The sequence below is a fragment of the Aquarana catesbeiana genome, linkage group LG08 (assembly GCF_042186555.1).
Source record: "Aquarana catesbeiana isolate 2022-GZ linkage group LG08, ASM4218655v1, whole genome shotgun sequence".
In the NCBI taxonomy this organism is placed as follows: domain Eukaryota; kingdom Metazoa; phylum Chordata; class Amphibia; order Anura; family Ranidae; genus Aquarana; species Aquarana catesbeiana.
Window position 1 is genome coordinate 299,317,628 of NC_133331.1, and position 24,306 is coordinate 299,341,933.

At 44.2% G+C, this 24,306-nt stretch overlaps 1 protein-coding gene across 1 annotated transcript; it reads left to right on the top strand.

Moving 5' to 3' along the window:
* The first annotated feature begins 3,499 nt into the window (after positions 1-3,499).
* LOC141104984 (uncharacterized) lies at positions 3,500-22,154 on the top strand. The gene is made up of 8 exons (XM_073594793.1): positions 3,500-3,595; positions 4,052-4,187; positions 4,304-4,401; positions 4,517-4,658; positions 5,837-5,934; positions 6,050-6,188; positions 7,287-8,518; positions 20,274-22,154. The coding sequence occupies exons 2-8, from the start codon at positions 4,154-4,156 to the stop codon at positions 21,288-21,290; spliced, it is 2,760 nt and encodes a 919-aa protein (XP_073450894.1). The 5' UTR covers positions 3,500-3,595; positions 4,052-4,153; the 3' UTR covers positions 21,291-22,154.
* Positions 22,155-24,306: the final 2,152 nt, after the last annotated feature.

The window sequence follows — 24,306 nt, forward strand, 5'->3', positions numbered from 1 at the left end:
ACTGCAGCTAGCTGAATCAACTGCCTGCCTGTGGTATTTTTAGGAAGAGAACACTAGCAATTGTCTGCAGTTAGCTTTAGTTGCACACTGTGCACAGGATACAGTACACTAACTGAAAATACTGCAGCTGCCTGCCTGTGGTATTATTAGGAAGAGAACACCAGCAATTGTCTGCAGTTAGCTTTAGTTGCACACTGTGCACAGGATACAGTACACTGACTGAAAATACTGCAGCTGTCTGCTTGTGGTATTATTAGGAAGAGAACACCAGCAATTGTCTGCACTTAGCTTTAGTTGCACACTGTGCACAGGATGCAGTACACTAACTAAAAATACTGCAGCTGCCTGCCTGAGGTATTATTTGGAAGAGAACACCAGCAATTGTCTGCAGTTAGCTTTAGTTGCACACTTTGCACAGGATACAGTACACTGACTGAAAATACTGCAGCTGCCTGCCTGTAATGCCGCGTACACACGAGCGGACTTTCCAGCAAACTTTTCCAGCGTACCAGAGTCCGTCGGACAATTCGATCGTGTGTGGGCTCCAGTGGACTTTTTTTCTCAAAAGTTTGCCAGACTTAGATTTGAAACATGTTTCAAATCCATCCGACGGACTCGAGTCCGGTCGAAAAGTCTGCTCGTCTGTATGCTAGTTCGACGGACAAAAAGCCACGCTAGGGCAGCTATTGGCTACTGGCTATGAACTTCCTTGTTTTAGTCCGGTCGTACGTCATCACGTACGAATTTGTCGGACTTGATTGATTGTGTGTAGGTAAGTCCGTTCATTCAGAAAGTCCGTTGTAAAGTCCGTCGAAAAGTCCACCGGGCAAAGTATGGCACAAAGTCCGCTCGTGTGTACGCGGCATAAGAGTATATTAGAAGAGAATAACAGGAACTGATCTAGCTAAACTGAATACAGTGTGTATATTTTGACGCGCCACACAAATTTGGTGCGAACGGCCCATAATGTTCATAATTCGATGAACGGTCGAATGGCCGATGTTCCAGTTGAACTTACGTTCGACTCGAACTCGAAGGTCATCCCTATTAAGGACACTACAGCCGCCTGGTCATTAACAACCAGCTACTTTTCACAATGAATTCGGACGGGTTCACTATTTTTGATTCAATTCGAATACTTCTGAAAAAGTTCTAATCCATCCGAAAACAAGTAAACGAAACAAAACAAATTTTATTATGAATGAACTAAACAAAGCAAGTAACTTAAAGAATTAAAATGAAACAAAATTACTTTTTTTGTTCTGCACATGTCTACTGGTAACACTGGGACTGGTGTGGTGGTGATTGGGAACATGTTGCTTTTTACACTGATTTGGTGACACTGGTGACTGGTGAGGCAGCAATGACCAGTCCAACTGTTGCTGCCTGCACTACTCTGAATCACTGGCAGTGGTGTCGTAGCAATCAGGAACGATGTTGCTGGACTGCTCTGGTCTGTCAACAATCAGGAACAATATTGTTGTGAGTTACTCTGGTCTGGTGACAATGGGACTTGTGGTGAAAAGGAAAACTGTTGCTGGCTGTGCGGGTCTGGTGACACTGGGATTGGTGTAAGGAACACTGTGGCTGACTCACATTGGTCTGGAGAAATTGGAACTGGTTTGGCTAGTGATCAGGAACACTGTGGCTGGCTTACACTAGACTGGCAACATTGGAACTGGTGTGTTGGTGATCAAGAACATTGCTACTGACTGACACTAGTCTGGTGACACTAGAACTGGTGTGGAAGTGATGAGGAACACTACTGCTGGGTGCACTCATCTGCTGATTGTGTACCGGGGTTGCACCAGTCAGGAACTCTGTTGCTGGTTGTGGTGATCTATTGACACTGTACTGGGTGGCAGCAATCAGGAACATTGTGACTTGTTGCACTGGTCTTGTGACTTTGTGCAGGGGTGGCTAGCAATCAGGGACTCTATTGTTGGTTGCACTGGTATGGCGATAGTGTACTGGAGGTAGTAGTGATCAGGGACATTGGTTGGCTTTTCTGGTGACACTGTACTGTGCAGATCACTGGGGTAGCATTGTTTCCTCTCACAGCCAATCGATGTAAGAAGAAACAGAGTTGTGGCTCCAACATGCAGCCTTAGAGCACATTTGTGATGGCTGTGATTGGTCACAGTGATCACATGCGACAGGGCCAATTTCATTGGTCCTGTACCCCGCTCTGTGATCTGCCGTGTCTGATGGACTCAGTGATCATGGAGAATGCTGTTGAATGCTCTAGAGGGCGCACATGAGCAGCGCAAAAGGGAGGCCATTCCAAAGCAGCCCATTACCTTTAGGAGTCAGCTGTCTTGTCCTTGCTTTTTTTTATATAACAGCGGTATGACATGCCGTTAAAGTGGAACTTTACCAAAAACAACGTCATACAATACAGAATACTTTATTAATCCCAAAGGGAAATTGAAAAATGATTACTGGAGGTAATAAAAAATTAAAAATAAACTAATTTTCTTTAGCAAAAAGCATACATTCCACTATAATAATTATGCTTCCAAATTAAATGTGCAATGTAAATTGCCTCCAGCATTGCTCCTATTTTTTATGATCAGAGGCGGCCATTTTGCTGAAGCCAAGAGCCCCTGAACAGCCTACTGGCCTCTACAAATTCTGCACCATGCCTGAAAATAGAGAGCAAATGAGCATGTGCAGAGAAGGGTGAGATTACTATACATTGTTATTCGTATACAGAATTTATATAGCACCAACAGTTTACGCAGCGCTTTACAATAGATTGTATATTACTGGATTTTAAACACTTATAGGCACTTATTTTTAATATTTTAAATAGCAGTATGTGCAGAAGGGGCCAGCCTGAGGTAATCTAGCAGGACCTCATTTTCTGACTAAAGTTCCACTTTAAAGCGGTTGTATACCCGCTGTCTTTTTTTTTTTTCTACACCTGCAAGGAAAAAGGCATAATGAGCTAGTTTGCGCCGCAAACTAGCTCATTATCAGATACTTACCTTAGAACGAGGCGCCGGCATCTCACCTGGTCCACGCCAAGGGAGCTGACATCTCCCCTCGGCGTGTCTTCCGGGTATCGCGGCTCCGGCGCTGTGAGTGGCCGGAGCCGCGATGTCGTCACTCCCGCGCATGCACGCGGGAAACTTCTGCCCGGCAAGCTCCAGAGTTTGCCGGGCTGTCAGCCGAGAATCCCCATGTGCGCATGTGCCGCTGCAGTCAGCGGCTCATTGCGAGGGGAATATCTCCTAAACCTGTAGGTTTAGGAGATATTTTTTTTACCTACAGGTAAGCCTTATTATAGGCTTACCTGTAGGTAAAAGTTAAAAATAAAGGTATACAACCACTTTAAGCACCAAAGCTAAAGAAAAAATCAAGACGCATCTGTCTAAGTTTTTAAAAAACACCGGCTGCAGTGTGTATCTTCTCCACAAGGTGGTAATCTCACTTATTGTTCATGGAATGCAGAGACAGGAAGTGATAGAAGATACAAACAGGAAGTGACGTCAACAAAGACAGGAAATGTAATCTACAGACAGGAAGTGATGTCATCTTCAGAGTGGAACACATGCTGGAAGAGGAGGGAGATATTCCTACAGCTGAGGAGGTAATAAGATATTATTATATATTTTCACTCAGTAACCCCCCGTCATGTCCGTCCTCTTCCTCCATAGTCACTGTGACGTCTTTTATGGTTTATAGATCAGATACATACTAAATATAGAACCATTTATCCAACTGTCCATCCAGAGCCTCTGGTTTATAGACCAGACGCATCCTAAATATAGAGCCATTTATCCAACTGTCCATGCAGAGCTTCTAGTTTATAGACCAGAGACCTAGACATCATTTATGCCAGTACAGTCCAGATAATTCTCAGTTTGTTATCTGTCCAGAGAGAAGAGTCCTGTATATATATATCAGGAAGAGGTGAGTAAGATTTTGGGAGGTCATATGACATCATTTTTTTTTCTATTAATAAAATACAAGCCTGATCAAAGAGGTGAGGAGGATTCTGGGATATTTTTGGTGATCACTGTTATTACTTTCTGTCTTTACACAGGATTTTTAAGTGGTGAAGAAAATATCTGGTGATCCATTAACACCCAGCAGCTGGGAGGAGTGGGAGTATTTAGAAGGACACAAGGATCTCTACAAGGACTTCATGATGGAGAATCAGCCGCCCCTCACATCACCGGGTATGAGGAGACTTTATTGTAAAGGACAGAGCAGTACGGAGGGTCCACCTAGATCCCCCATCAGCTAATAAACACATAGAAACAATGTATTCAGTCAGTGTGTGTGTTTCCTACAGATGGATCCAGTAATGGGAACCCACCAGAGAGATGTCCCCTTCCTCTGTATTCCCGGGATTCCACACAGGAAGATCACACCATCCCTTACCATCATCAGGTAGGTGGGACTCAATAACTAGAACTCAAAATGTATTCTAATCCATGAAAGGATATTCTTCTGTGTAATCTCTTGTTTATTTTTACCAATGTATTCTACCATCTTTGGGGTTTAGGGTGAAGAACTGAAAGACATCAAAGTTGAGGATAAAGAGGAAGAAGAAGAGAGGTTTGTGAGTGGAGATCAGCAGTCTATGGAGGAGGGGGAGATGACTATGGAAAGTAAACAGGAGAAATCTTCTCTACATATGGACACAAGTAAGTAAAAAAAAAACGAAATATAGAACCCGTTTCAATTATTATTTTACTTCTATGAGTACAAAGTTTGTATTTACATTGTTACATCAGAGGAGAAAAGGTCTATGTCTACTGAATTCACCCAGCAGAAAGAGAATAACCATATAAAGCTCGGACTCATTTTCTTTAGGTTAAAATGTTCTTTCCTGATCCCAAGAGGCAATCAGCTTCCCAGATCAACATTCTAAAATGTTTGTCCTTCAATTATTAGTATACAGTATTTTTAATAAGAAGAACATCCAGTCATTTTTAGTAGTCATCTGGAACTAGATTATTCCTCAACCACAGAGCTCTAAAAACAAAGCACCCCTTCCGTATACAGAGGTTCTTTTTTTCTATTTAATTACACACAATCTATTCTGCTCACATACAAAATGGAGAATTCCACATCATTCTGTACAGGAAAAACTGAGAAACCCTAACTTCTGATAGTAAAAAGATCATCAGTGTACCTACCCCACGCCCAATGTACTGTGTGTATTGAAAACCATTTGAAAGAATCAACTCTAGTCCTCACCAGAAGAAGGCAATTATATTTACCACATTAACCAATGTTCACAATTAATGAGGAGGAGATACTGTACACTATATGAAAATTCTATCCCCATTCCTCAATATAACATCATGTTCCCAACAAATGAGGAGATACTGTACACCATATGAAAGGTCCATCTCCATTCCTCAATTTAAAGTCATGTTCCCAACAAATGAGGTGTAGACACTATAGACTAGAGGTCCCCAACCGCCAAGCTGCAGACTAGTACCAGTCTGTGGCCTGTTGATGGCTGGTCCACACAGCAGGAAGTGAGCGATGACCACGGTCTGGCCCAGACTATCACAGACCAAGGTCACCACTCACCTACTGTTGTGCTCCTGTATCACTTTGCCTGTGTGCCCTCTCCCGGGTCTCCCACACATCACAGTGCCTCCAGCTCACTGCTTGACAACAGATATATTTAGAAGGACACAAGGATCTCTACAAGGACATCATGATGGAGAATCAGCCGCCCCTCACATCAGCGGGTAAGAGGAGACTTTATTGTAAAGGAGAGAGCAGTACAGAGGGTCCACCTAGATCCCCCATCATCCGATAAACACATAGAAACAATGTATTCAGTCAGTGTGTGTGTTTCCTACAGATGGATCCAGTAATGGGAACCCACCAGAGAGATGTCCCCGTCCTCTGTATTCCTGGGATTCCACACAGGAAGATCACACCATCCCTCACCATCATCAGGTAGGTGGGACTCAATAACTAGAACTCAAAATGTATTCTAATATATGAGAGGACATTCTTCTGTGTAATCTCTTGTTTCTCTTTACCAATGTATTCTACCATCTTTGGGGTTTAGGGTGAAGAAATGAAAGACATCAAAGTTGAGGATAAAGAGGAAGAAGAGAGGTTGGTGAGTGGAGATCAGCAGTCTATGGAGGAGGGGGAGATGATTATGGAAAGTAAACAGGAGGAATCTTCTCTACATATGGACACAAGTAAGTAAAAAAACACTAAATATAGAACCAGTTTCCATTATTATTTTACTTCTATGAGTATAAAGTATATAACGTCATGTTCCCACCAAATGAGGAGGAGATACTGTATACCATATGAAAGGCCCATCTCCTTTCCTCAATATAACGTCATGTTCCCAACAAATGAGGTGTAGACACTGTAGATTAGGGGTCCCCAAGCTGCAGACCAGTACCAGTTCGTGGCCTGTTGATGACCGGTCCACGTGGCAGGAGGTGAGTGGTGACTGCAGTCCGGACAGGACTATCACAGAGCACGGTCTCCACTCACCTCCTGCTGTGCGGTCATAACAGCCTGTGTGCCCTCCCCCGGGCCTCTCACCTCACTGACTATATAAGTTAATTGGCAGGGAAGGGGGCAGGAGATCTGGAGAGAGAGTGGGAGTTTTTTCATATTACCAAGCATTCAGATCTGCAGCTCCTCCCACCCCCTGCCCTGCTGATTGGATGACATCGTCTGTGGGGCGGGAGACCTGGCAGAGGACACAGAGGGCTGATAACTGCCTCTGCCCTGCTGAAGGTAGGACTGTGCAGGGGAGGAAGAGATTTAAAGAGGCAGTGATGGGGGGACCATGACTGCAAGGGGCATTGTGATGGGGGGCTGTGATTGTGGGGGGGCACTGTGATGGGGGCTGTGATTGTGGGGGGGCACTGTAATGTAAAGGGGCACAGTGATGGGGGGCTGTGATTATGGGGGTACTGCAATGTAAACGGGCATAGTGATGAGGGGGCTGTGATTGCGGGGGGCACTGTAATGTTAAGGGGCACAATGATGGGGGGCTGTGAATGCGGGGGGCACTGTAATGTAAAGGGGCACAGTGATGTGGGGGCTGTGATTGCGGGGGGGGGCACTGTAATGTAAAGGGGCACTGTAAGGGGGAGGGGGCTGTGATTGCGGGGGGCACTGTAATGTAAAGGGGCACAGTGATGGGGGGCTGTGATTGCGGGGGGGCACTGTAATGTAAAGGGGCACAGTGATATAAAGGGGACCGCACTGTAAAGGGACATTGAATACAAGATTTCAAAAATTCTTCTAACGTTTATTGTAAAATTATTTCTCAGCAGATGACCATAATGTGCGGAATATGTCTGAGGAATCTTCTGATAAATCACATTCCAGGACTCTAAGATCTCACAGTAGAAATACTTTAATAGATCCGTCTATTCCCGAGGAATCTTCTTCAGGGCAGGAAGGAGATCACACAGAAGAGACTTCATTGTCATGTTCAGTGTGCGGGAAACTTTTCACAAAAAAGAGAGAACTTCTTAGACACGAGAAATGTCACACTGCTGAGCATCCCTATTCATGTTCAGAGTGCGGGAAATGTTACTCTAGTAAACAAAACCTTCTTACACACTGGTACAGTCACACTGCTGAGCGTCCCTATTCATGTTCAGAGTGCGGGAAATGTTACACTAGCAAACAAAACCTTCTTACACACTGGTACAGTCACACTGGGGAGCGTCCTTATTCATGTTCAGAGTGCGGGAAATGTTTTATTAGTAAAGGACAACTTCTTCAACATCAGAGAATTCACACTGGTGAGCGTCCCTTTTCTTGTTCAGAGTGCGGGAAATGTTTTATTAGGAAAGGACAACTTCTTCAACATCAGAGAATTCACACTGGTGTGCGCCCCTTTTCTTGTTTAGAGTGCGGGAAATGTTTCACTACAAAACACACACTTCTTGCACATCAGACAATTCACACAGGTGTAAGTCCCTTTTCATGTTCAGAGTGCGGGAAATGTTTCACTACAAAACACAGACTTCTTACACATCAGACAATTCACACAGGTGTAAGTCCCTTTTCATATTCAGAGTGCGGGAAAAATGTCACTGAGAAAAATAGTCTTGATAAACACCAGATGATTCACACGGGTGAGCGTCCCTATTCATGTTCAGAGTGCGGGAAATGTTTCATTCAAAAAATAGGCCTTCTTAAACATCAGACAATTCACACAGGTGAGTATCCCTTTTCATGTTCAGAGTGCGGGAAAGGTTTCACTGGGGAAAAAATTCTTGTTAAACGCCAGATGATTCACACAGGTGAGCGTCCCTATTCATGTTCAGAGTGCGGGAAACGTTTCACTCTGAAAAGCAATCTTAATAGACACCAGAAGCTTCACACAGGGGAGCGCCCCCATTCATGTTCAGAGTGCGGGAAATGTTTCATTACAAACGAAAAATTAATTGTACACCGGAGAGTTCACACAGGTGAGCGTCCTTATTCATGCTCAGTGTGCGGGAAATCTTTCACGACGAAGGGAAACCTTGTGCTACATCAGAGAATTCACATAAGATAACAATCTTTCTCATGATAACAGTGGTGTGTTGGGGGTGGGGGGGGATATATTGAATGTTTTTCAGGTTCGGTTTGATAGATCTGAGTCTGCAGGGATTGAATTCTAGTAATACGATCCTCTAAACATATAGAGATGACTCGGTCCCGCACTCACACAGACCGCACCATACAACTAAACTGTGCTAATACATGGCCAGATATGACAATACATGGACAACACTTCTTATTGGTTGATATCGGTTTCTGTACATTATTACTCTTTTTATGTATTACTGAAGAAGCCGGCTTCTCATTGGTCCAACCAATAATAAATACACTTTATGGTTTATTATCTTCAATTATAAAGGTTTTGATTTAGATTCTCTCTTAGTTTTTATTGTTTGTTAACCACTTAAAGATCGCCATGTTATTCCCCCTTCCTGTATACGCCATTCTATCATTTCCAGCACAGTGATAATTTGACTGACAATTACTCATGTAACACTGTACCCAAAATAATTTTATATCATTTTTTGAGACATGTAAAGCTTTCTTTTAGTTAATATATAATAGAAAAAAAAACTGAACATAAATATTTTTTTTTTTAATAAAAAATTGCAAGTAAATAATCTAATCTTTCTTCGTAAATTTAGGGCAAAATGTATTTTTCTACATTTCTTTGGATAAAATACAAGGAAAATCTGTGTATATTATCTACTCTGCGTGAAAGTTATAAAGTCTACAATGTATAGTGTATATAATGAAAATTAATCAATCCTGATGTTCTGACTGAATATCTAAATTTATGAGTCTCTAAAATGCCAGGACAGTACAAATACCCCCAAATGACATCTTTATGGAAAGTAAACAGTCCAAGGTTTTTAGTAAGAGACAGAATGAGTTTTTTGATGTACATTTTTTCCAAAATCTTTTTTGGGAAATATAGAAATTAAATAAAATCTGATTTTATTTCACAAAGTTGTCATTTTAACAAGTTATTTCTCGCACACAACATGGGTATACTTATGCCCCGTACACACGGTCGGACATTGATCGGACATTCCGACAACAAAATCCATAAATTTTTTCAGACGGATGTTGGCTCAAACTTGTCTTGCATACACACGGTCACACAAAATTGTCGGAAAATCCAATTGTTCTAAACGCGGTGACGTAAAACACGTATGTCGGGACTATAAATGGGGAAGTAGCCAATAGCTTTCATCTCTTAATTTATTCTGAGCATGCGTGGCACTTTGTGCGTCAGATTTGTGTACACACGATTGGAATTTCCGACAATGGATTTTGTTGTCGGAAAATTTTATAGCAAGCTCTCAAACTTTGTGTGTCAGAAATTCCGATGGAAAATGTGTGATGGAGCCCACACACGGTCGTAATTTCCGACAACAGGGTCCTATCACACATTTTCCGTCTGAAAATCCGAACGTGTGTACGGGGCACAAGAATTACACCACAAAACACATTCTTCCACACTTTCCAAGCATGGGGATACCACATGTGTGAGACTTTTTGTTCTGTGTGGATGCATGGAGGGGCCCAAAATCCCAGGAACACCTTCAGGCAAATAGTGCATCTGATTTCCTGACCATCACTCACATTTCTTGAGGCACTAAAGTGCCAGGATAGGAGAAAAATCCACAAAATCACCACATTTTGAAGAGTAAACACCTCAAGGTATTTTTTATAGGCATGATGAGTCTTTTGAGAATTTAATTTTCTGCCACAAGTTTTAAAAAAAAATATAAAAAGAAAACGTATTTTTTTACACAAAGCTGTCAATAAAATGTCATAACACACAGTATGGTCACACTTAGAATTACACTCCAAAATGCATTTTACTACTTTCCCCTAGTATGGTGATACAACATATGTGAGACTTTTTCAGAGTCTAATCACATAGAGGCCCAAAATCCAAGGAGCACCTTTAGGCTTTAAAATAGCATACTGTAAATTACACATTTATTTTTCTGACTACCTATCACATTTTGGAGGCCCTGGAGTGCCGATAACAGGTGACCCTTTTTGTTTATTTACCGTTGGTGGGAACCAGAGCTGTGTCAGTTGCCATAAGGTAAACATTGTGTGCGCACCTCTTTTTTTTGTTTGTTTTTTTGGATTGGTGGTCGGCTTTCATAGCGATTGACACTGGATTTACTTCAGGGGGCATTCTTTTTAATAAAGGATTTGTCAGAAACTGCGTTTGTTTTTTTATGTATTTTTTACACTTTTCTGGTGAATAAATAGGGGTACTACGTACTCCGTACTCATTCCCATAGGGGGGGCTGGGATCTGCAGACCCCCTTGTTAAAGGGGGCTTCCACCAGATTCCAATAAGCCCCCTGCCTGTATACCCCTACAACCACTGGGCAAGGGTTGTGGGGATGAGAAGACCTTGTCCCCCCTGCCCCAAAGCACCCCCCCAATGTTGTGGCCTGTTATGGTTCAGAGAGGGGGGAAAGGTGTCCAAGTCTGATCTTGCCCCTTGGTATTCCTGAAACATGTGAATCAGACGCTGGCGATGGTTGCAGGAACCGATCATACCTTGGGGCTGCAGACTAAAAAATTCATTGCTTCACCGCTTCTTCTGTGACTGACTGAAGCCTCAACAACACCTTGTCCAAGAGGACCAGGAAATTGTAACCTCCCAGGCTCTGGAAACGCATTGCACAAGCCTTTCTGCAAGGCCTCCCGAAGATGTTTCATCCTCTGCTCCCTCTGCGACGGCAAGATAAAGTCCGCAACCTTACCCTTGTAACGTGGATCAAGGAGGGTTGCCAGCCAATAATGATCCTTCTCCTTGATATTACGAATATGAGGATCCTTCCGCAGGCTTTGCAGGATCAGGGAGGCCATGCAGCGTAGGTTTGCTGAGGCATTCGGTCCGGAGTCCTCTGGGTCACTAAGGACGACATGATCCGCAGCCACCTCCTCCCAGCCACGTACAAGTCCATGGGTTTCTTCGGACTGTAAATGATCCCTTGAAGATTGCTGCTGATGCTGAGTGCTAGGCTCTACCTCCATGCTGACACAATCCTCCTCCTCCTCTTCCTGTGTGATTGGCGGGCACGCAGGAACACTGTCTGGATAAAGGGGGCCTTCAGAGGTAAGGAAGTCCTCCTCTTCCTGCCTCTGTTCTGCCTCAAGTGCCCTGTCCATTATTCCACGCAGCGTGTGCTCCAAAAGGTGGACAAGAGGGACAGTGTCACTGATGCATGCACTGTCACTGCTCACTATCCTCGTGGCCTCCTCAAATGGTGACAGGACAGTGCATGCATCCATGATCATGGCCCACTGGCATGGGAAAAAAAAAACAAGCTTCCCTGACCTTGTCTTGGTGCCATAGTCGCACAGGTACTCATTGATGGCCTTCTGCTGCATGTGCAACCGCTGCAGCATGGCCAACGTTGAGTTCCACCTGGTGGGCATGTCACAGATTAGGCGGTTCTTGGGCAGGTTAAATTCCTTTTGGAGGTCAGCCAGCCGAGCACTGGTGGAAATGCACGCAGACTTTCCTGGCCTGCCTCAGGACATCCTGTAAGCCCGAGTACCTACCCAAGAACCGCTGCACCACCAAGTTAAGGACGTGAGCCAAACAGGGCACATGGGTCAGTTGTCCCTGTCAGTGGGCGGAGAGGAGGTTGGTGCCATTGTCTCAAACCACTATACCTGGCTTAAGCTGGCGTGGCGTCAACCACCTCTGAGCCTGCCCCTGCAGAGCTGACAGAATCTCTGCCCCAGTGTGGCTCCTGTCCCCCAAGCACACCAGCTCAAGCACCGCATGGCATCTTTTTGCCTGCGTGCTTGTGTAGCCCCTTGAATGCCTACGGAGCACCGCTGGTTCCGAGGACAAATCAGCATGGGAAGAGGCCATGGAGAAAGAAGAAGAGGAGGGGGTGGAGGAGAGAGGTGTGGCAGAATCACCACTAGTAGAATTTTGGGGGCGTGGTGGCGGAACAACCTCCAACACTACTGCACCCTGTCCTGCACCCTTCCCAGCTGACAGCAGAGTCACCCAGTGCGCAGTGAAAGATAGGTAACGTCCCTGTCCTTGCCTGCTGGACCATGAGTCAGCAGTAATATGCACCTTACCGCTGACTGCCCTGTCCAGCGAGGCATGGACATTGACTTCCACATGCCGGTAGAGAGCCGGAATCGCTTTGCATGCAAAAAAGTGGCGTTTGGGAATCTGCCACTGAGGTAGTGCACATTCCACAAACTCACGGAAGGGGGCAGAGTCTACCAACTGAAAAGGCAGCAGTTGAACTGCTAGCAATTTAGCCAAGCTAGCATTCAACCGCTGGTGTGGTGTGGGTCTTTTAGGTAGTGTTGCCAACGGGCTGCATGGGAGCTTGACATATGTCTGATTAAGCATGTGGTGCCCAAGCGCTTGATGTCTAGTCCAGCCTTGATACACTTCAAACATATATTGCAAATAGCAATGGTGCGATCTGCTGCACACGTTTCAAAAAAGGCCCACACCGAAAAACTTTTGGAATAACGCGTGGAGTCACCAGCGCCCTACACTTGCGGAGCTCTGAGGTGTGATGCAGTCGGTTGGCTGCCCTTAAGCTGGCCCCTGGAGGGCATCCTGCCTCATTGGAGATATGCCTCCTCCTCCTCTGCCCTCTCCTCCTCTCTCCTATCAGGCACCCACGTAGAGTCAGTGAGCTCATCATCCCCTCCCTCCTCATCACTGGAGCAAACTTGGCAGTATGCTGCAGCTGGGGGAACATGACTGCCAGTTTGTTGTCCTTCTTGGGCAATCCCTCTCTCTGGGCTCACGTTACTGCCTTCCTCAAGCTGGGTACCATCATCGGAGCCTTCAAAACGCTGCACATCCTCCTGCAGCATTTACCCGACACTGTGGTCGAACAGTTCGGGGGACTCCTCCGGTTGGGCTAGGGAAGGAATGACTGATGAAGACCTCGAGTCCAAGGAATAGGCCACTCTGGCACCTGTATTGGCAGCCAAGGTAGCCTGGGTGACAGAGGATGAGGAGGATGAGGACGGCTTGGTCAACCACTCTACCAACTCTTCGGCATGTTGTGGCTCAACACGGCCAGCTGCCGAGAAAAAAGACAAGCGCGCCCCATGGCCACGTGCTGATGAGGATGCACCATGTCCACGACCAGCACTGTTGCCTCTAGACACAGAGCCTGCTTGCCCTCTTTTATTGGCCTGTGACTGTCTGCCTCTCCTTGTTGGCCTTCCAGACATACTGTCTTTGATGTATTGGAATAGGTACACAAGGAATGGCCTGCAGTGAGATGTAGCTGGACAAAGCTGGGATGTATATATATATACAGACTATACTGCAGCTAGCTGAATTGCCTGCCTGCCTGTAGTATTATTAGGAAGAAAACAACAGGAATTGTCTGCAGTTAGCTTTAGTTGCACACTGTGCCCAGTATACAGTACACTAATATACTGCAGCTAGCTGAATCAACTGCCTGCCTGTGGTATTATTAGGAAGAGAACATCAGCAATTGTCTGCAGTTAGCTTTAGTTGCACACTGTGCACAGGATACAGTACACTAACTGAAAATACTGAAGCTGCCTGCCTGTGGTATTATTAGGAAGATAACACCAGCAATTGTCTGCAGTTAGCTTTAGTTGCACACTGTGCACAGGATACAGTACACTGACTGAAAATACTGCAGCTGTCTGCTTGTGGTATTATTAGGAAGAGAACACCAGCAATTGTCTGCATTAATCTTTAGTTGCACACTGTGCACAGGATGCAGTACACTAACTAAAAATACTGCAGCTGCCTGCCTGAGGTATTATTCGGAAGAGAACACCAGCAATTGTCTGCAGTTAGCTTTAGTTGCACACTTTGCACAGGATACAGTACACTGACTGAAAATACTGCAGCTGCCTGCCTGTAATGCCGCGTACACACGAGCTGACTTTCCGGCAAACTTTTCCGGCGTACCGGAGTCCTTCGGACAATTCGATCGTGTGTGGGCTCCAGCGGACTTTTTTTTCTCAAAAGTTTGCCAGACTTAGATTTGAAACATGTTTCAAATCTATCCGACGGACTCGAGTCCAGTCGAAAAGTCCGCTCGTCTGTATGCTAGTTCGACAGACAAAAAGCCAAGCTAGGGCAGCTATTGGCTACTGGCTATGAACTTCCTTGTTTTAGTCCGGTCGTACGTCATCACGTACGAATTTGTCGGACTTTGGTTGATTGTGTGTAGGTAAGTCCGTTCATTCAGAAAGTCCGTCGTAAAGTACGTCGAAAAGTCCGCCGGGCAAAGTATGCCACAAAGTCCGCTCGTGTGTACGCGGCATAAGAGTATATTAGGAAGAGAATAACAGGAACGGATCTAGCTAAACTGAATACAGTGTATATATATATATATATAGAAAAACTCATGGAACGATGCTTGATGCCAAAATGAGTGTCCTTTACTGAAAAGTTAATCCATAGAATATTGCAAAATACAAGCAAGCCACTGTACAGTTCCGAGCGCCACTCGCTCTTCGTCAGGCTTTTCAGGCTGAAAAGCCTGACGAAGAGCGAGTGGCGCTCGGAACTGTACAGTGGCTTGCTTGTATTTTGCAATATTCTATGGATTAACTTTTCAGTAAAGGACACTCATTTTGGCATCAAGCATCGTTCCATGAGTTTTTCTATTATTTATGGTGGAAGTTTGGGAGTCCACCCTGACGGTGCTTTGGTCTAACAAAGATATCAAGACAAGAGGGTAACCCACCTGATGTTCATTTATATATATATATATATATATATATATATATATATATATATACACACAACACCTGGGATGCATATATATACACAATACACTGACTGCAGCTAACTGACTCACCTGCCTGCTCTAACTCAAATGAAATGACACTGTCTTTCTCTCTCTCTCTTCCAGGCGGCCTGATATATTGTGGGGCGTGTACTAAATCCCCTGAAGCATAATTAGCCAAAGCCACCCTGCCTTTGGCCAATTATGGCTCTTCGTTCTTACCGCACTGTGATTGGCCAAAGCATATGGGTCATAGTGCATGCTTGGCCAATCATCAGCCAGCAATGCACTGCGATGCCGCAGTGAATTGTGGGCCGTGACGCGCCACACAAATTTGGTGTGAACGGCCCATAATGTTCATAATTCGACGAACGGTCGAACAGCCGATGTTCGAGTTGAACTTACGTTCGACTCGAACTCGAAGCTCATCCCTATTAAGGACACTACAGCCACTTGGTCCTTAACAACCAGCTACTTTTCACACTGAATTCGGAAGGGTTCACTATTTTTGATTCAATTCGAATACTTCTGAAAAAGTTCTAATCCATCCGAAAACAGCCCCTGAGCAGCCTATTGGCCTCTACAAATTCTGCACCATGCCTAAAAATAGAGAGCAAATGAGCATGTGCAGAGAAGGGTGAGATTACTATACATTGTTATTCGTATACAAAATTTATATAGCGCCAACAGTTTATGCAGCGCTTTACAATAGATTGTATATTACTGGATTTTAAACACTGATAGGCACTTATTTTTAATATTTTAAAAAGCTGTACGTGCAAAAGGGGCCAGCCTGAGGTAATCTAGCAGGACCTAATTTTCTGACTAAAGTTCCACTTTAAGCACCAAAGCTAAAGAAAAAATCAAGAAGTATCTGTCAAAGTTTTTAAAAAAACACCGGCTGCAGTGTGTATCTTCTCCACAAGGTGGTAATCTCACTTATTGTTCATGGAATGCAGAGACAGGAAGTGATAGAAGATACAAACAGGAAGTGATGTCAACAAAGACAGGAAATGTAATCTACAGACAGGAAGTGATGTCATCTTCAGCGTGGAACACATGCTGGAAGAGGAGGGAGATATTCCTACAGCTGAGGAGGTAATAAAATATTATTATATATCTACACCCAGTAACCCCCCCCCCCCCCCCCGTCATGTCCGTCCTCTTCCTCCATAGTCACTGTGACGTCTGTTATGGTTTATAGATCAGATACATCCTAAATATAGAACCATTTATCCAACTGTCCATCCAGAGCTTCTGGTTTATAGACCAGATACATCCTAAATATAGAACCATTTATCCAACTGTTCATCCAGAGCTTCTAGTTTATAGACCAGAGACATAGATATCATTCATGCCGGTACAGTCCAGATAATTCTCAGTTTGTTATCTGTCCAGAGAGAAGAGTCCTGTATATATATATCAGGAAGAGGTGAGTAAGATTTTGGGAGCTCATATGACATCATTTTTTTTTTCTATTAATAAAATACAAGCCTGATCAGAGAGGTGAGGAGGATTCTGGGATATTTTTGGTGATCACTGTTATTATTTTCTGTCTTTACACAGGATTTTTAAGTGGTGAAGAAAATATCTGGTGATCCATTAACACCCAGCAGCTGGGAGGAGTGGGAGTATTTAGAAGGACACAAGGATCTCTACAAGGACTTCATGATGGAGAATCAGCCGCCCCTCACATCACCGGGTAAGAGGAGACTTTATTGTAAAGAAGAGAGCAGTACGGAGGGTCCACCTAGATCCCCCATCAGCTAATAAACACATAGAAACAATGTATTCAATCAGTGTGTGTGTTTCCTACAGATGGATCCAGTAATGGGAACCCACCAGAGAGATGTCCCCTTCCTCTGTATTCCCGGAATTCCACACGGGAACATCACACCATCCCTCACCATCATCAGGTAGGTGGGACTCAATAACTAGAACTCAAAATGTATTCTAATTCATGAGAGGACATTCTTCTGTGTAATCTCTTGATTATTTTTACCAATGTATTCTACCATCTTTGGGGTTTAGGGTGAAGAACTGAAAGACATCAAAGTTGAGTATAAAGAGGAAAAAGAAGAGAGGTTGGTGAGTGGAGATCAGCAGTCTATGGAGGAGGGGGAGATGACTATGGAAAGTAAACAGGAGGAATCTTCTCTACATATGGACACAAGTAAGTAAAAAAACACTAAATATAGAACCAGTTTCCATTATTATTTTACTTCTATGAGTACAAAGTTTGTATTTACATTGTTACATCAGAGGAGAAAAGGTCTATGTCTACTGAATTCACCCAGCAGAAAGACAGAATAACCATATAAAGCTCGGCCTCATTTTCTTTAGGTTAAAATGTTCTTTCCTGATCCCAAGAGGCAATCAGCTTCCCAGATCAACATTCTAAAATGTTTGTCCTTCAATTATTAATATACAGTATTTTTAATAAGAAGAACCTCCAGTCATTTTTTTTTAGTCATCTGGAACCAGATTATTCCTCATCCACAGAGCTCTAAAAACAAAGCACCCCTTCCGTATACAGAGGTTTGTTTTTTTTCTATTTAATTACACACAATCTATTCTGCTCACATACAAAATGGAGAATGTCACATCATTCTGCACAGGAAAAACTGAGAAACCCTAACTTCTGATAGTAAAAAGATCATCAGTGTACCTACCCCACCGCCCAATGTACTGTGTGTATTGAAAACCATTTGAAAGAATCAACTCTAGTCCTCACCAGAAGAAGGCAATTATATTTACCACATTAACCAATGTTCACAATTAATGAGGAGGAGATACTGTACACTATATGAAAATTCTATCCCCATTCCTCAATATAACGTCATGTTCCCAACAAATGAGGAGGAGATACTGTATACCATATGAAAGGCCCATCTCCATTCCTCAATATAACGTCATGTTCCCAACAAATGAGGTGTAGACACTGTAGATTAGGGGTCCCCAAGCTGCAGACCAGTACCAGTCCATGGCCTGTTGATGACCGGTCCACGTGGCAGGAGGTAAGTGGCGACTGCAGTCCAGACAGGACTATTACAGAGCACGGTCACCACTCACCTCCTGCTGTGCGGTCATAACAGCCTGTGTGCCCTCCCCCGGGCCTCTCACCTCACTGACTATATAAGTTAATTGGCAGGGAAGGGAGCAGGAGATCTGGAGAGAGAGTGGGAGTCTTTTCTTATTACCAAGCATTCAGATCTGCAGCTCCTCCCACCCCCTGCCCTGCTGATTGGATGACATTGTCTGTGGGGCGGGAGACCCGGCAGAGGACACAGAGGGCTGATAACTGCCTCTGCCCTGCTGAAGGTAGGACTGTGCAGGGGAGGAAGAGATTTAAAGAGGCAGTGATGGGGGACCATGACTGTAAGGGGCATTGTGATGGGGGGCTGTGATTGTGCAGGGGCACTGTGATGGGGGCTGTGATTGTGGGGGCACTGTAATGTAAAGGGGCACAGTGATGGGGGGCTGTGATTGTGGGGGGGCACAGTAATGTAAAGGGGTACAGTGATGGGGGGCTGTGATTATGGGGGCACTGCAATGTAAACGGGCATAGTGATGAGGGGGCTGTGATTGCGGGGGGCACTGTAATGTAAAGGGGCACTGTGATGGGGGGCTGTGATTGTGGGGGGCACTGTAATGTAAAGAGGCACTGTGATGGGGGACTGTGATTGTGGGGGGCACTGTAATGTAAAGGGGCCCAGTGATGGGGGCTGTGATTGCGGGGGGGCACTGTAATGTAAAGGGGCACTGTGCTGGGGGCTGTGATTGCGGGGGGCACTGTAATGTAAAAGGGCACAGTGACGAGGGGGCTGTGATTGCTGGGGGCAATGTAATGTAAAGGGGCACAATGATGGGGGGCTGTGAATGTGGGGGGCACTGTAATGTAAAGGGGCACTGTGATGGGGGGCTGTGAATGTGGGGGGCACTGTAATGTAAAGGGGCACAGTGATGGGGGGCTGTGATTGTGGGGGGGCACTGTAATGTAAAGGGGTACAGTGATGGGGGGCTGTGATTATGGGGGCACTGCAATGTAAACGGGCATAGTGATGAGGGGGCTGTGATTGCGGGGGGCACTGTAATGTAAAGGGGCACTGTGATGGGGGGCTGTGATTGTGGGGGGCACTGTAATGTAAAGGGGCACTGTGATGGGGGACTGTGATTGTGGGGGGCACTGTAATGTAAAGGGGCCCAGTGATGGGGGCTGTGATTGCGGGGGGGCACTGTAATGTAAAGGGGCACTGTGCTGGGGGCTGTGATTGCGGGGGGCACTGTAATTTAAAAGGGCACAGTGACGAGGGGGCTGTGATTGCTGGGGGCAATGTAATGTAAAGGGGCACAATGATGGGGGGCTGTGAATGTGGGGGGCACTGTAATGTAAAGGTACACAGTAATTGCGGGGGGCACTGTAATGTAAAGGGGCACAGTGATGAGGGGGCTGTGATTGCGGGGGAGCAATGTAATGTTAAGGGGCACAATGATGGGGGGCTGTGAATGCGGGGGGCACTGTAATGTAAAGGGGCACTGTAAGGGGGAGGGGGCTGTGATTGCGGGGGGCACTGTAAGGGGGAGGGGCTGTGATTGCGGGGGGCACTGTAATGTAAAGGGGCACAGTGATGGGGGGCTGTGATTGCGGGGGGCACTGTAATGTAAAGGGGCACAGTGATATAAAGGGGATCGCACTGTAAAGGGACATTGAATACAAGATTCCAAAAATTCTTCTAACATTTATTGTAAAATTATTTCTCAGCAGATGACCATAATGTGCGGAATACGTCTGAGGAATCTTCTGATAAATCACATTCCAGGACTCTAAGATCTCACAGTAGAAATACTTTAATAGATCCGTCTATTCCCGAGGAATCTTCTTCAGGGCAGGAAGGAGATCACACAGAAGAGACTTCATTGTCATGTTCAGTGTGTGGGAAACTTTTCACAAAAAAGAGAGAACTTCTTAAACACAAGAAATATCACAATGCTGAGCGTCCCTATTCATGTTCAGAGTGCGGGAAATGTTACACTAGCAAACAAAACCTTCTTACACACTGGTACAGTCACACCGGGGAGCGTCCTTATTCATGTTCAGAGTGCGAGAAATGTTTTACTAGTAAAGGACAACTTCTTGAACATCAGAAAATTCACACTGCTGAGCGTCTCTATTCATGTTCTCAGTGCGGGAAATGTTTTATTAGGAAAGGACAGCTTCTTGAACATCAGAAAATTCACACTGGTGTGCGCCCCTTTTCTTGTTCAGAGTGCGGGAAATGTTTTATTAGTAAAGGACAACTTCTTCTACATCAGAAAATTCACACTGGTGTGCGCCCCTTTTCTTGTTTAGAGTGCGGGAAATGTTTCACTGCAAAACACACACTTCTTACACATCAGACAATTCACACAGGTGTAAGTCCCTTTTCATGTTCAGAGTGCGGGAAATGTTTCACTACAAAACACAGACTTCTTACACATCAGACAATTCACACAGGTGTAAGTCCCTTTTCATATTCAGAGTGCGGGAAAAATGTCACTGAGAAAAATAGTCTTGATAAACACCAGATGATTCACACGGGTGAGCGTCCCTATTCATGTTCAGAGTGCGGGAAATGTTTCATTCAAAAAATAGGCCTTCTTAAACATCAGACAATTCACACAGGTGAGTATCCCTTTTCATGTTCAGAGTGCGGGAAAGGTTTCACTGGGGAAAAAATTCTTGTTAAACGCCAGATGATTCACACAGGTGAGCGTCCCTATTCATGTTCAGAGTGCGGGAAACGTTTCACTCTGAAAAGCAATCTTAATAGACACCAGAAGCTTCACACAGGGGAGCGCCCCCATTCATGTTCAGAGTGCGGGAAATGTTTCATTACAAACGAAAAATTAATTGTACACCGGAGAGTTCACACAGGTGAGCGTCCTTATTCATGCTCAGTGTGCGGGAAATCTTTCACGACGAAGGGAAACCTTGTGCTACATCAGAGAATTCACATAAGATAACAATCTTTCTCATGATAACAGTGGTGTGTTGGGGGGGGGGGGGGATATATTGAATGTTTTTCAGGTTCGGTTTGATAGATCTGAGACTGCAGGGATTGAATTCTAGTAATACGATCCTCTAAACATATAGAGATGACTCGGTCCCGCACTCACACAGACCGCACCATACAACTAAACTGTGCTAATACATGGCCAGATATGACAATACATGGACAACACTTCTTATTGGTTGATATCGGTTTCTGTACATTATTACTCTTTTTATGTATTACTGAAGAAGCCGGCTTCTCATTGGTCCAACCAATAATAAATACACTTTATTGTTTATTATCTTCAATTATAAAGGTTTTGATTTAGATTCTCTCTTAGTTTGTATTGTTTGTTAACCACTTAAAGACCGCCATGTTATTCCCCCTTCCTGTATACGCCATTCTTTCATTTCCAGCACAGTGATAATTTGACTGACAATTACTCATGTAACACTGTACCCAAAATAATTTTATATCATTTTTTGAGACATGTAAAGCTTTCTTTTAGTTAATATATAATAGAAAAAAAAACTGAACATAAATATTTTTTTTTTTTAATAAAAAATTGCAAGTAAATAATCTTTCTTCGTAAATTTAGGGCAAAATGTATTTTTCTACATTTCTTTGGATAAAATACAAGGAAAATCTGTGTATATTATCTACTCTGCGTGAAAGTTATAAAGTCTACAATGTATAGTGTATATAATGAAAATTAATCATTCCTGATGTTCTGACTGAATATCTAAATTTATGAGTCTCTAAAATGCCAGGACAGTACAAATACCCCCGAATGACACCTTTATGGAAAGTAAACAGTCCAAGGTTTTTAGTAAGAGACAGAATGATCTTTTTGATGTACATTTTTTCCACAATCTTTTTTGGAAAATATAGAAATTAAATAAAATCTGATTTTATTTCACAAAGTTGTCATTTTAACAAGTTATTTCTCGCACACAACATGGGTATACTTATGCCCCGTACACGCGGTCGGACATTGATCGGACATTCCGACAACAAAATCCATAAATTTTTTCAGACGGATGTTGGCTCAAACTTGTCTTGCATACACACGGTCACACAAAATTGTCGGAAAATCCAATCGTTCTAAACGCGGTGACGTAAAACACGTATGTCGGGACTATAAATGGGGCAGTAGCCAATAGCTTTCATCTCTTAATTTATTCTGAGCATGCGTGGCACCTTGTGCGTCAGATTTGTGTACACACGATTGGAATTTCCGACAACGGATTTTGTTGTCGGAAAATTTTATAGCAAGCTCTCAAACTTTGTGTGTCAGAAATTCCGATGGAAAATGTGTGATGGAGCCCACACACGGTCGATAGTTTCCGACAACAAGGTCCTATCACACATTTTCCGTCTGAAAATCCGACCGTGTGTACGGGGCACAAGAATTACACCACAAAACACATTCTTCCACACTTTCCAAGCATGGGGATACCACATGTGTGAGACTTTTTGTTCTGTCTGGATGCATGGAGGGGCCCAAAATCCCAGGAACACCTTCAGGCAAATAGTGCATCTGATTTCCTGACCATCACTCACATTTCTTGAGGCACTAAAGTGCCAGGATAGGAGAAAAATCCACAAAATCACCACATTTTGAAGAGTAAACACCTCAAGGTATTTTTTATAGGCATGATGAGTCTTTTGAGGATTTAATTTTTCTGCCACAAGTTTTTAAAAAAATATAAAAAGAAAACGTATTTTTTTACACAAAGCTGTCAATTAATAAAATATCATAACACACAGTATGGTCACACTTAGAATTACACTCCAAAATGCATTTTACTACTTTCCCCTTGTATGGTGATACAACATATGTGAGACTTTTTCAGAGTCTAATCACATAGAGGCCCAAAATCCAAGGAGCACCTTTAGGCTTTAAAATAGCATACTGTAAATTACACATTTATTTTTCTGACTACCTATCACATTTTGGAGGCCCTGGAGTGCCGATAACAGGTGACCCTTTTTGTTTATTTACCGTTGGTGGGAACCAGAGCTGTGTCAGTTGCCATAAGGTAAGCATTGTGTGCGCACCTTTTTTTTTTGTTTGTTTTTTGGATCGGTGGTCGGCTTTCATAGCGATTGACACTGGATTTACTTCAGGGGGCATTCTTTTTAATAAAGGATTTGTCAGAAACTGCGTTTGTGTTTTTATGTATTTTTTACACTTTTCTGGTGAATAAATAGGGGTACTGCGTACTCCGTACTCATTCCCATAGGGGGGGCTGGGATCTGCAGACCCTCTTGTTAAAGGGGGCTTCCACCAGATTCTAATAAGCCCCCTGCCTGTATACCCCTACAACCACTGGGCAAGGGTTGTGGGGATGAGAAGCCCTTGTCCCCCCTGCCCCAAAGCACCCCCCAATGTTGTGGCCTGTTATGGTTCAGAGAGGGGGGACCTCGCTTACCCCCCTCCTTTTGTGGCCTGCCAAGCTACATGCTTGGATAAGGGTCTGGTACAGATTTTGGGTTTGACCCCACACTTTTTTTTTAAAAACTGGTTTGGTTCCCATCAGAACATTCGAACGGACCACTTGAAAATTGGGCCTTAGGCACTGGTGCTGGTGCCACAACACTGCAACCCCTCACAGATACTCTAGTTGGAGCGCAGGAATAAACCCTGCTGAAAATTATTGCATCAAAAATTGTAATTACATACCCCTGTTAAATGGGCTGAAAAATTGGGCCTTAGGCACTGGTGCTGGTGCCACAACACTGCAACCCCTCACAGATACTCTAGCTGGAGCGCAGGAATGAGCCCTGCTGCAAAATATTGCATCAAAAATTGTAATTACACGCCCCTCTTAAACAGGGGCTGAAAAATTGGGCCTTAGGCACTGGTGCTGGTACCACAACACTACAAGCCCTCACAGATACTCTAGTTGGCGGGCAGGAATGAGCCCTGCTGCAAAGTATTGCACCAAAAATTGTAATTACACGCCCCTGTTAAACAGGGGCTG